This window comes from Artibeus jamaicensis, unplaced genomic scaffold, assembly GCF_021234435.1.
Source record: "Artibeus jamaicensis isolate MK-2021 breed Jamaican fruit bat unplaced genomic scaffold, CSHL_Jam_final scaffold_537, whole genome shotgun sequence".
NCBI classification, from domain to species: Eukaryota; Metazoa; Chordata; class Mammalia; order Chiroptera; family Phyllostomidae; genus Artibeus; species Artibeus jamaicensis.
This window is the reverse complement of record NW_026522047.1, coordinates 24863871-24876726: the sequence shown is the minus strand read 5'-3', so window position 1 is coordinate 24876726 and position 12856 is coordinate 24863871. Positions and strand designations below refer to the sequence as shown.

The following is a 12856-nucleotide window of genomic DNA, read 5'->3' as shown; positions in this document are numbered from 1 at the left end:
AACCAACAAATAAAAAAAAGAACTGTAAAACTTTTCAGCTAGAAATAACAATCCAGAGAACGTGCAATAATCCTAGGATCCATATTTCATAATGGCAGTGACTTTAGTAGCTCTGACAGCTTTGAATCTCTAACATCTAAGCTAAGTTTTGCATGCAATACATAGGTGTTCTATAACTATCCGATGGAGATCAATCCAGAGTTAGCCAAACACACAAACAAAGCTCATCATCATCCAAAAGACTTATCCTTTTATGTGTATTTCCCTACAGTTACGTGGAAATGTAATTCTACTCTTTGTAGATTTTTCATTTGATGAAAACTGAGTATTCTCTCCCAAAAGACATGAATATATATATATGTATATGTGTACGTGCATGTGTGTGTGTGTGTATTTTCACACATTTCAAAGGAATCTGAAACAATTTCAGTGTTACTTTTCCCCCTGGACTTTCTAAAGCACTCTAGACAATTTAGAAATCTGTACCTCCTACAAACATATTAGATGCTCCAGAGCAGTGCTTCTCAAATTACCAGTCTTGAGGCTTGATGAGATCACCCAAAGAGTGAGTGTAGAGAAAGAAAAAGCTTCTGGATATAAGAAGTTTTCAGGCTTTCTTAATCTTCTCTCAACATCTTGGCCAATTCAACTGAATTTATCCCCCTTTTCAATTTTGGTCTTAGGACTTGGGCTCTACAAAACTTCTCACATTAGTCTGTCACATTTTTAGTTGTTTCTTAACTCTACAACCCATTTTACTTCATCAACCTATCAAACTTACCCTCTAAAGATATGTAGTCTGAGGGTATGGCTGATTTATAGGTCCCTTGTATAAGCAAACCAAGTTGATCGCTCAATAAATCAGAACATTAAACACCTGTTCAGAGATGCAAATGCTTGGCTCAGGTTAACCTGAAAAAATTCCCAATACATTTTACATTTGGGGAATGATTTCACCTTGACCTTGCTGGAGAGTATTTGGAATCTTAAGGGAAATCTGGCAAAATGGGAAGAAATGAAAATTTACAGAAGTAAAGTCAAAGCATGTATTTAATCCAAGAAAACTATCTACTTACTTAAAGTGCTATGGTTCAGGTAATGACTTGTACATAGTACATCCTTATGAAATGTTGGTTGAATAAATTGTATTGACTACATCATACATCTCCATTTATTGCTCAATTAACTAGAGAATACAGACAAGAGAAGAGAAAGCTTTAGGAATAATATTGTATACACAATGCACTATCTTTACCTTAGCATTTACATGTTTCTAGACCAACTGAAAAATTTAGATGAACCTTTGTCAAGTAAATGAAGTCTCAGGAATATAATAGGACGTGGTGGAAACTACCTGAAATGTCATTTTGTTAAGGCAGTGGCCTTGGAATTTCTTTTCATAAGTAGATTAGATTTTGTGAGCTGCTTCCTGCATAGATGAAAAAGCATAAAGTGTTTTATTGAAAAGAAAATCCTAGATGTCAATTTGAATTGAAAGTACAAGGCTCTGTTTCCTTTTGACAGTTTGCTTTTGAAATGTTTTTCTTGTGAAATACATAATACACTGTTGCTAGTTGAACATAATGATCCCTCACCCAAGAAAAATAAAAGAAAGACCAAATTTGGCTAATTTTGCATCTTGAGGAGCCAATTTGTGAGTCATATGTGCGTTAAAAAGCATAAAGCACTAATATCAAAAGCAGCTTTTCAAAGAGGAAAGAGTAAGTGATGGATGAATAAATGCTGCCAGGTTCACACAGAAGTCCTTTTGGCAATCACACATTCATTGTTTTGTTTTAAACCTATATAGCTACTCTGCAGCTTTTTGGTCAACTTTAACATATCCAAGGTACACAAATCTTATTAGCACAGAAAAAAAGAGACACATGTCTGTCTGTCTTACATGTGCTAAAACAAACTAGAAATATAAACTAATAAAAAACTAAAAGTTGGAATGACTGTAAAAAAGTGCAATTCCAATAGAATAATATATGGTACAAAAATTCAGAGGTAAATACCACAGAGAACATTTTTAATGTTCATCAATAATTCAACATTTGTTATTTATCCCACACTTGGATATTTCATATTCACAATAGCAAGATCATGTTTATACAGTCCTGAATAGCAAAAATAATGTTCAGGTTCATATCTATTTACTTTAAAAAAATCTCAAGGATCTTGATGGGTTCTTAACACATCTCTGCATCTCAAAACCAGATAACACTAATGTGACTAAGAGAATGCATTCTATTTTCAAAGTTCCCTGTCAAGGGCCCTAAAAACTATTTTATGTACCTTTCTCCTTATAGTCCATGTTTTCTAGCTTCTATGCCTTGTACCTATATCCCCTTAAATGTACTTTCCTGACTGCTGATCAAATCACATCCATTCTTCAAGTGCCTCTTTATGAACCATTCTTCCAAGACACCTTCTCTGATGTTATCCTGTCTTCTCCAAATGGAAGTGATCATTCTCTGAACCCTCATAGCCTTCTGTCTCTACTTTTTCGACTAATATACCAAGGGTTGCCACGACCCTGCCCAGGTTCAGTGATTTTTCTAGAACAGCTCCTAGGATGGAATGTATAATCATACACAGAGCTAGACTTATTACTGTGAAAGGTGACAAAGGAAGATCAGCAAAGGGAAACCAAAGAAAACTTTCAACCTTCCAAAAGTTTATTCCCCATGGAGTTGCACAGGATGCACTTCCCCCAGTGACGATGTGAGATGCTGCATCTACCAGGGAAACTCACTGGAGACTCAATGCCTAGTTTTTACTGGAGTTGGTCAGGTAGGTCCCCACTGCCCACTATATATCAAAATTCTAGACTCCTCTAGGAAAGCAGGCCTTTAGATCAAAATACATAGTTTGTACAGTTTAGGCACAGTGAACTGTCTCTGTCAGTTGGGGCACTACTCTAATTCCCAGATGCCAGCAGGTCTTTCTAAGAATATGCGTCTCAGGCCTGCTTTGTTATGTTCTCTGCATTAAAAGTTATACCATTCAATAATATATATATATATATCACATACAATATGTAATATGTGATGTATATGTCATATTTCAACTTCTTCATTCTATGATCACTGAGGACTTGGAAGACTTTTTCCATTACTCCATCAATTCCAGTAGAGAACGAGTCTCCTTATGAGAGACATTCCACAAACATTGATTAGAAGGTCTACTGATTCAGGAGGAAACAGCAAAACATAGGCAGAAAAGCAGACTCGACGGCATGGAATGCATTTCTGCTATCCCATTCTAAGACCAGTCCCCCATGTTATCTGTGATTTTCCATAGTAAGGAATAGGGGATGGAACGAACCTGATAAAAGATAAGGAAGACAGCCACCATGGACGATACTACTAATTATTATTGATATTTACGCATACTTTTTAAGGAAACAGGAACATGCAGTGCTTTTTTTTTCAATAAAATTATGTCATATCACTAATATCTTACTTAATCCTGTCAAAGCTCTTATTTATTTTCATTCCAGTCAGAAAACAAGGTACACATTATAACCCATGTCTCAAATTCACTTGCTTACAGAAAAGGCCTATGAGGAGTTATTTGATGTTGTTATTGAGATATAAATACTTGAAGCCCTGTAATAAGAAAAGCTAATACTACATGAAGCCAGTGTTCTAAGCCTCACTCCCAGAGGTAGAGACTGTTACATTTTCTCCTTTTGCAGACACAGTTACTAAGGAAGTTACCCCTCCTGAACAGTTACACTGAAAGCCTTACTCTTAATCACTCTGTTATAATGATTAACTCAGTCTTGAAAAACTCAGTCTTCTTTTTGATATAAAAATTATTTGGACAAAATTAGAGGAAAAGCATCCTTGTTCTATTTTAATGTTTTCTCCTTCACTACTTTGGAATAAAAAAGAAAACCTATAACACTGCTAGATTTTGTCATTTCATACTTGGTCTTAAAAAAGAATTTATCACTTAGTAATTCATGAAAAAATAGCAAGGACTCAACAATGTATTTAGCATTTGTAACTGTCATTATGACCATAAATAAAAGGAAAGTTATATTGGCTTAAATAAAAGGTATACCCACTAAAATCTTCTTTCTCCCCAGAGGTGTGAGAGAGTTGATTTTTGCTGTTGTACAATTAGAGTGACGGTTGAAGAAGACAGCTTTCAGCCCTGGCAGGTGTGGCCGGCGTGGATTGAGCACCAGCCTGCAAACCAAAGGGCTGCTGGTTCTATTTCCAGTCAGGGCACATGCCTGGGTTGCGGGCCAGGTCCCCAGTGAGAGGCACATGAGAAGCAGCCACACATTTCATTCATGTGTTTCTCCCTCTCTTCCTCCTTCCCTTCCCCTCTCTCTAAAAAAATAAATTAGAAAAAAACCTAAAAAATAAAGAAGGTATCTTTTCATTTCTCCCTGAATAGAATGCAATTTTTTTTCAGGCACTGCCTGCCTCCCACACAATGATACAATTGATACATAGCAGAGCCTGGAAGAACTAACAGAATGGAAACTACACTCCTGACTTTTTTACTCCTTATGGATCAAATAATTAAAAGGCTAAAATGTTATAAACAAGCTGCATTATGTCAGGCTCAAACAGCAGTTTGGAAATGCAGATACAATTTCACCCCTGATAGTGAAACAACATTTCCTGTGACCAAGGAGTTGTCAGGACCGTTTACACGTTTCTAGGTCGACATTAACATTTAAGCTCAGATAGAAGACAATGTTCTGCAAGGCTCGCCATGATGTGACTAAGATAACAGACAATTCAAAGGCATTGTTTTAATTTACAGCCAATTAAAAACCTTTACAGGTGACGGATAGCATTCTCATGCCACACAGGAGAAAACCGTGTCTTAGGAAGGTTAGGTGAAGATCTAAGGGTTACATCCGTGAAAAACCCATGTAAGAAGCACCTTGCACTCAGATCCTCTCTCTCCAGAGTTAGTACTCTTAACCACTACACCCCATTGCCTCTCAATCTACAAAGGTACCCAGATTTGAATGTAACTAGAATGTTCAGTATCATATATTGAGCTACAATTCCCAGTTAATGCTTCTCTTGCAAGACACACAGAGATACAAGAGACAATTCTCCACGAGTCTCTTGTATCTCTGCGTGTCTTGCGAGAGAAGCATTAACTGCCTTTGTTCTGGGTTGCCTTTTCCAAGGATGTTCATATAGTGCAGAGCCTTGTAACGCAGAGAAGTCGTCTCCCCATGCGGCAGGAGGTAGCCATGCTTACTGTCTGTTAGAAATGTTAGGGTTTCCTACAGTCAGGGTTCTCCTCCTGTAATCAACCCCGTGTGTTTGCAAGTGTCTGTAACCTGGCCCTCCTGGCTTTGTCTTGAAGGAAGTGGCCTTGGAAAACCGACTTAAGGAAATGCTAATAGTCTGGCTACTACTTTTTGCAATGAGTCATGAAGTCCTTTGTTTCCCAAAATAAACCAAAAATTTAAAGTGCACTTAAATTGGAAGTAGATTTAAATTCTGTAGTGGATAAGGTTTATCAGGATTTTGGGGACCCTCTTAAAGGAAAAAATACAAATTACATATACAAAATTAAGTTCAAGGTTGTGGAAGGGTGCTGGCAAGTGAGGGGACCTGTAATGGACATTTTATTCATGGTAAATCTATCTCTGTCTGAACTATATTTTTGGAAGTCATAGATTTCCAACTTGACATATAGCTCTAAATGACTTTTCACTCCCCAAGCACCAAGGCTATGCATTGTGTAGTGCCACATTTCAGAGGCTAGCTCTTAATTGTTGCTTCCAAGGCAAAATAAAAACCTAGAACATCTCTCCCATGACAAAATTTTTTCAGCACTCTGGTGTCTTCCTTGGATATATAGACAGTCTAGGGCAGGGGGGTCAAACTCATCTTCACCGGGGGCCACATCAGCCTCGCAGTCGCCTTTAAAGGGCCGAATGTAATTTCAGCTCCATAACAGTTAAGGACCAGTTACATTCAAACAGTCCTAAAATTATTTTGGCCCTTTGAAGACAACTGCGAGGCTGATGTGGCCCCCAGTGAAAATGAGTTTGACAGGCGTGGCCTAGGGAGTATTTTGTTTTTCTCATCTGTTGACACTAAAGTAAATATGACCAAACTAATGTCTTACATGGATTTCCTAAACCTGCCCTGGTGACGAGAAGAGTTAAATTTTTACATTGTTGAGCCCAAACTCCCAAAACATTGAATTCATGGAAATTGTATGATGGATGTCGATATAGTTTCATGTTGGGTAATCTGGAAGCTCTGTGATGCTTAAAAGGAGAAAGGAAAAACATAGATTTTGTCTGACATTCTAAAGTAGCAAATGCTCTTCTGCATACAGCACTGAAGAGGAAGAAACAGCTTGTCTTGTTGTGTAAAATCATGTCCTTTCATCACAGCAAAACTTGAACTACTGCAGTCAAAGTCATTACCCAGTCATATTTGTGTATTGCTCACAGATGAGAATTAGAGGTTAAACATTATAAAATATTTGCTCAAAATCATAAAATATGAACATCAATAAACAATTAAGAAAATAAAGTTCACCTACTTTTGAAATATTACTCGATCGACTTGCGGATCGTCCTGGGGATTTTTCATTCTGCAAAATAAAATTAGAGGCATTGATTAATTGCATGGCAATAGACTTTATCACGGAGAAAAAGAAAAACAGCACAGGCAGATGTGTAAATGCTCTCTCTAGGTTGTTCTCGTAAACATACAAATAGCTTGCACAGGATGGCTTGTTTCTTACTAAGTTGTGTTTCTCTAGTACACATCAATGTCCCTTTGAAGATGTTTCAATTAACTTCAGGGTATGTATCAGTGTAGATGGACTTATTTCCAGGAAATGCTTACTTCTCTGGAAAAAAAATATGCAGTTCCTTTGAAACAAAATTAGATAGTAAAAATGTAGTCTAATTTTCCCTTTTGCTTTTGCCACCAGGAAATCCTGAGTAAATTCTGATGTTCCGTGTCCCTAAATACTGCATACCAGGCACATGGTATATCCATCTAACTTGCTGTTTTAAAATGCATTTAATTGGTCTTTTCTGCCATTGTCCTTTTAAAATTAAAAAAATCCCAAAAGGTACTTTTTAAATAAAAGTACATTTAATTGTTTAAATTGAAAATACTTTTAACATTATTTTAAAATTTTAAATTTTCAAATTAATTTAGAAATTGTAACCTCCATTTGTGCCTCTTAAAGATTTTCCAGTTTAGTAGAAGAGAAGCAAAAAAAAAGATTTTGAATAAATAACTTTAAAACAACGCATACAATTTTAAAGTAAGAAGGGACCTTAAAGAGTGTCACTGCCTCACTTGAAGAACAGAAGTGTCTGTTGCAGGCAGTCACAGACCTCAGGCCTATGCCAAGTCCAACTAGTCCATTTGGTGGCTCTTTCCATTCTGCCAATTATCTGCTGGTGGATAAGTGACTGGCAAATCAGAATGTCTGCATTTAACATGTAGCAAGAGATCACAGCACACCTTTTCTGCATAGAAAATGTAGGAAGAACTTTGGTCTGGAAACCAAAAGTTTCTGAATTGGAAACCAAGGATATGAATTAACCCTGCCACTGAAGTACTGTAGGAGTCTCTTAAAAAGAAAATTTCTGAGCATTTGGGCTCAGCACTAAAGTAGACTCGAGTAGACACCTTGACAGAGGTCATTTTTCAGAACTAAGTTGTTATAAGAGCCTGTGGATCTGAAATTGCCACATGATGACAGCTTGAGACAGCTTCAGAAACATGCTGATGACAGGATATGGCGACTGTGTTATTGTGGAAACACAGTAGCTGCATTCGCTGCAGACCGTCACTGTGTTGTCCACAGGCTTGTAGGTAGATGTTCCAGCTGAACAGTGCTTCTTCCTTTACATGCAACATCCATCTCCTACAACCACTGATGTCACTGCGGAGCATGTTATTATAGACCAAGATGATCCCAATGATACAATTAGTTACACCTCATAACAGCCCCCCGATCCAGGGGGAGATTAATGTATCTACTACCCACAGACATTTTTCCTTGATTAGCTTCCTCTGGTGATGGAGAGAGGCACTTTTCTACTGATGTCTCAACTCCTTTTCCAGAGATTAGAAAACAAAAGCAATCCATCTTTCCTTCTCAGTGAAATTCAGGAATTTCGACACACTAGAACAGAGGTAAATAGACCACACGATATTAATAGGCTTTGAGAGCAGTTTTGTTGTGGTGTGTTTTGTTATATTTTCTATATTCAAATGGTATTTGAGAACAAGATTAAGAAGCTAGAACTGAAAGGCACTTCAGCGGGGAAACAAGAAGCACCGCAGAGAATTTAATTTGGCATCAGATTACTTGATTCTTCAAACCAAATAGGACTTCGTGGAGTTTTCAGAGAACACAAGGAGGGTCAGGTTCTCTCCACAATTGTGAATGAGTTCAGCACAGGGTTATAATAAAGAGATAATTCCCATTCTCTTCACCAGCGCTCCCCAATCTAATGGGGAGAAAGCATCTGTTTGATTATTTAGTACTTCAGAGATCTTTTAACTTGGAATCCATTCGTTCTATTTTTTCCTAAGACAAGGTTAGACATTGAAAAAATAAATGAGCTTAGGCAAAGGTTAAATTTTTTTTTAGCCATGGCTTCATTCTCTACTGTGGCTATTGCAGTCAGCACGTGGGAACAGAGGGGGTGCTGTTCCCCATGGTTGCCACGCTGGCAGTGATGGAGAGAGGAAGGCTGCCTTGCAATTAGACCTGTGGGAGCCTACCAGCTATAGCAGGAGTGTATTGTTTGACATTTCAGGACTTCAATTTCCTCACTGTGAAATGGATATTGTTGCAAGAATCCAACAAGCTATAAATAAAAACATTTTATAGATTCCAAGATCATAACATGTCCATTGTTACTCTCGGGTAGAGAAAACATCAAAAGGGCTCCCTCGGATTTCATAATGGTCATCATGGGTTACCAGACTCATAATTTTAATGTAAACATCTGAGTTTCTCAGTCCTGCAGTTCTGTCTCTGTTGTGGGTTAGATTTTGGCATATAAAATTTAGGCATAGAAAATTAACTTTTTCTCTACCCACAGGGATTAAGGAAGTTTGGTCTACCTTGCCTTTGAAGCAAAGCACCAGAAGTACTTTATCTCTTGGAAGACTTCCAAAGCAATCTGTCTCATTTGCTATTAATTAATTGGGTGGCTTGTCTCATTACTATCTCAATAACATATTCTTCTTTGTAGATTAGTCGAATACGGTTGTCATACTTCATTATGATCAGCTTAAATTCTTTACCTTAGATTAAAAGAAGCTGTATCAGACTCTAACATTACTTACTGCTACCCAAATTATAGTGACCTTGTATGTCAATAAAAGTTGGTACCAAAAAGTTCGAACAAGTCTGCACAAAAAGACTGAGGTCATCAAGTGGTAATGTTGGATTTCAACAGATCATTTACAGTATGCAGAGGGAGAGACTTCTCATTTTACATGTGCTTTTTTAATATTTTCAAGAGGTTTCTAATTTTTGGTGTGATATGAGTATATCCAATATTATCAGCTTTTTGTGATTATTATGAATAACATATCATTTTAAACATTTGATCTTCATTAAGCATAGTTGAATTTTTACCAACAAGGAAAAAATGCTTAGCAAATAAAAAACACTACTAAATTGTTTTAATATATAATTGAGGGAAAGTGGCATAGTCCTCTAAAAGGAAATGGTTTTTGATAAAGAATACGCGACATGCCTGGACACGTAACAGACTGTATATGAATACTCTGCATTTCATCACTGACCAGAGGAGAACAGTAAGGCAGCTTGTAGAAGGCTTTACATGCAAACTGAAGGGGAAAAACCTCGCTATTCCTGAGTGGAGAAACCAGAATAGGCCAGACTCACAGAGACCACTGATATGACATTATTCTGCAGTGTATTCCTCTCTCTCTCTCTTTTTTTATTCCTAACCTAAGAAAAAAAATAAGATACTTTGAAGAGCCACCTGAATAATCCTAAGTGGATAATACATTATTTTTGCTAGGGTAATTAAAGCTTGTAATAGAAGAAAAGTCTTTGGAAACAGTGTAACTTATACACACAAAAAATAAACAAGAATGCAGAAAAATTAAATATAGCAATAAACATTTAATTAATAGGTATATAAAGAGTCTGAGTATATTAATTAAAAATACTGTTTTTAATGTCTATAAAACATTAAAAAATTATTTGACCGCAAATAATACTTTTACAAAAATATTCATGTAGAGGTTTTATATGGTATTTGTTTTGATATTGAGCAAGTTAAATTAGAAATAAAAATCTGAAATGTGATTAATAAATCTTAATCACCTGAAAATTAATTACCGAATTGGTCTAACACAATAAAAATTCTCTGGAAAATCATCGCTGGAAACTTTAGAAAATATCATACTGAGACCTTTGGAACACAGCAAAAAGCTATATCCAGATGAACATTTATAACTATAAATGCCTATGTTATGAAAAAACACAGTTCAAAGTAAAATGAAAGGATAGAGTAAAAATTATAAATATAAAAGCTAAAACTCATTAAGTGGATATAAATAGTAAAGATAAATACATTTTTATAGCGGGTCTTTCAAACATAATTACAAAGTTGCTGAACTTCCTATAAGAAATGCTATATGAGAAATGAGAAAGGATACATAACCAAAGCTACGGCAAAGATCAGAAAAATAGATTATAAGACAAAGAGAAAAACTTGACAGACAATGAAGAAGAGATTAGAAAAGTAATGAAAATCTGCATCCCCTAAAAAAGTTAAAGGCATGATTATTTTATAACTGAGCTGTATCTTACTTTTAAAGAATACATAGTTCCAATTTCACTTACACTATTCTTTACCATGGAAGCATAAATTTTCCTAGTGCATATTATTAATCTTACATAAATGAAACTTCAAATGTATTAAGAAAGTACTCAAAAAGAAAAAAAGGAAGGAAAATAAAATTAGTCTCTAATCTTATTTGGGATGACAGATGCAAAAAATTCTTTAAAAAATATTAGCTGTTATCTAAATAGTAATGTATATCTTTGCTACATCAGCAGTTTACACAAAAAATGCACAGCGAATAGAATAAATCTGCATTATTCCAGTTATTGCCTTATCAGAAGTGGTTCAACATAATTCTTTTTTAGTTTTTTTAATATTTTATTTATTTAATTTTTAAAGAGGGGGATGGAAAGGAGAACGAGTGGGAGAGAAATATCAATGTGTGCTTGCCTCTCATGTGTCCCCTCCTCGGGACCTGGCCTGCAACCCAGGCATGTGCTCTGACTAGGAATCAAACATAGTGACCCTTTGGTTTGCAGGCCCGTGTTCAATCCACTGAGCTACACCAGCCAGGGCTCAACATAATTTTTTTTAAAATTATTGTTCTATTACAGTTGTCCCAATTTTCCCCCATTGCTCTCCCCTGGGCCTCCTCCCTCTCCCACAGTCAATCCCCACCCTGTTGCCCATGTCCACGGTCATTTATACTGGTTCTTTAACTAGGCCCTCCTATCCTCTCTTATCACCCTCCTCCCTTCCCTCTGGTCCCTATCAGTCTGTTTCTTGTTTCCATGCCTCTGGCTCTGTTTTGCTTGGGTGTTTGTTTTGTTAATTAGGTTTCTGTTATATGTGAGATCATATGGTATTTGTCTTTTGCTGCCTGGCGTATTTCACTCAGCATCAACATAATTCCTTAGGTTAATACATTGAAATAGACAAACATGATCTTATAATTAAATGTCAAAAAAATTTGACAAACCTCAGCAGTCTTATTATAATGTAAGTTCTAAGTAAAATAAGAATGAAAGGAAAACCCTTAGAGGAATAAAGACGATATTCTAAGAACCAATACCAAATATCCTAAGTGGCAAAATAATAGAAGTATATTAATTAAAGAAATTCTGTTAGGAATACTTGTTCTTGCTGTTATTACTCAACTAGTCTTAGAGTTTCTAGCAAATACAATAATGAGAAAAAACATTTTGTAGAAAAAATATTTTAAAAGAAGGGGTAAAACAATCTTATTGATAGTATGTTTTATTGAAATTCCAAGAGTCTCTAATTTAAAAAAATAAACTACTACAATTAATGAGACTTTAGTATAATAGCTAGATACAGAATAATTACAGCATGACAGAGTCTACTAAATATTCTAAAATCTATTCTCCCTTCTTCAGTATTGACTGAATACTAACCAGTATACATCTTGCCAGTCACATTGTATCTCCCTTCCAGTTACAGGTGGCCTGTGACTCAGTTCTCTCCAGTGAGCTGTGAATATAGCCAGCAATTGACAGTTTCCTGATGGTCCCATAAATCTAAAGTTTCTTCCATGCTTTTTATATTGCTCTGAGCTAGGATGGTGAGTATGAGAGCAAGCCAGGAAGCCACACAATAATGATATTATTATCAAGAGATATTACCATTATCATAATAACGATATTATATCTCAAGAAATATCAGCCACAGCTGACTTCTCTTGAGTCCATGAATGACCACATTATGAAGAGCCCTGAGAATTTGGAATATACTTTCTAAACTGTCATGAGAGAGAGAGATCAACTTGTATTTCTTTTGAGCCATCACATTTTAAAAATTTATTATAACAGTTTAGTCTATCCTAATGGAAATACTGCAAAACCCATCTCTTCCTTTCTTCTAGCAGTAAGTATCCAGAAATGCAATTTAAAAAACCACTTAGGAATAAATTTCACAAGAAAATCATAAAATCTTATTAAAATGTAAACTATAAAATCTCACTGAGGAATATAGGTTGTAATCTGAACAAAGGAAAGCACCATTCTCTGATGGGGAGCTAATTCCAAT

General features: G+C 35.9%; 1 protein-coding gene across 4 annotated transcripts in view; it reads right to left on the bottom strand.

Annotated features, from left to right (window-relative positions):
* MARCHF1 (membrane associated ring-CH-type finger 1) overlaps positions 1 to 12856 on the bottom strand; it is a 402183-nt gene that overhangs the window by 127657 nt on the left and 261670 nt on the right. For all 4 annotated transcript variants that reach the window (XM_053658330.1, XM_053658331.1, XM_053658329.1 and 1 more), the window contains exon 3: positions 6550 to 6600. In XM_053658330.1, the coding sequence (XP_053514305.1) occupies positions 6550 to 6600 (51 nt within the window). The remainder of the gene's footprint in view (positions 1 to 6549; positions 6601 to 12856) is intronic.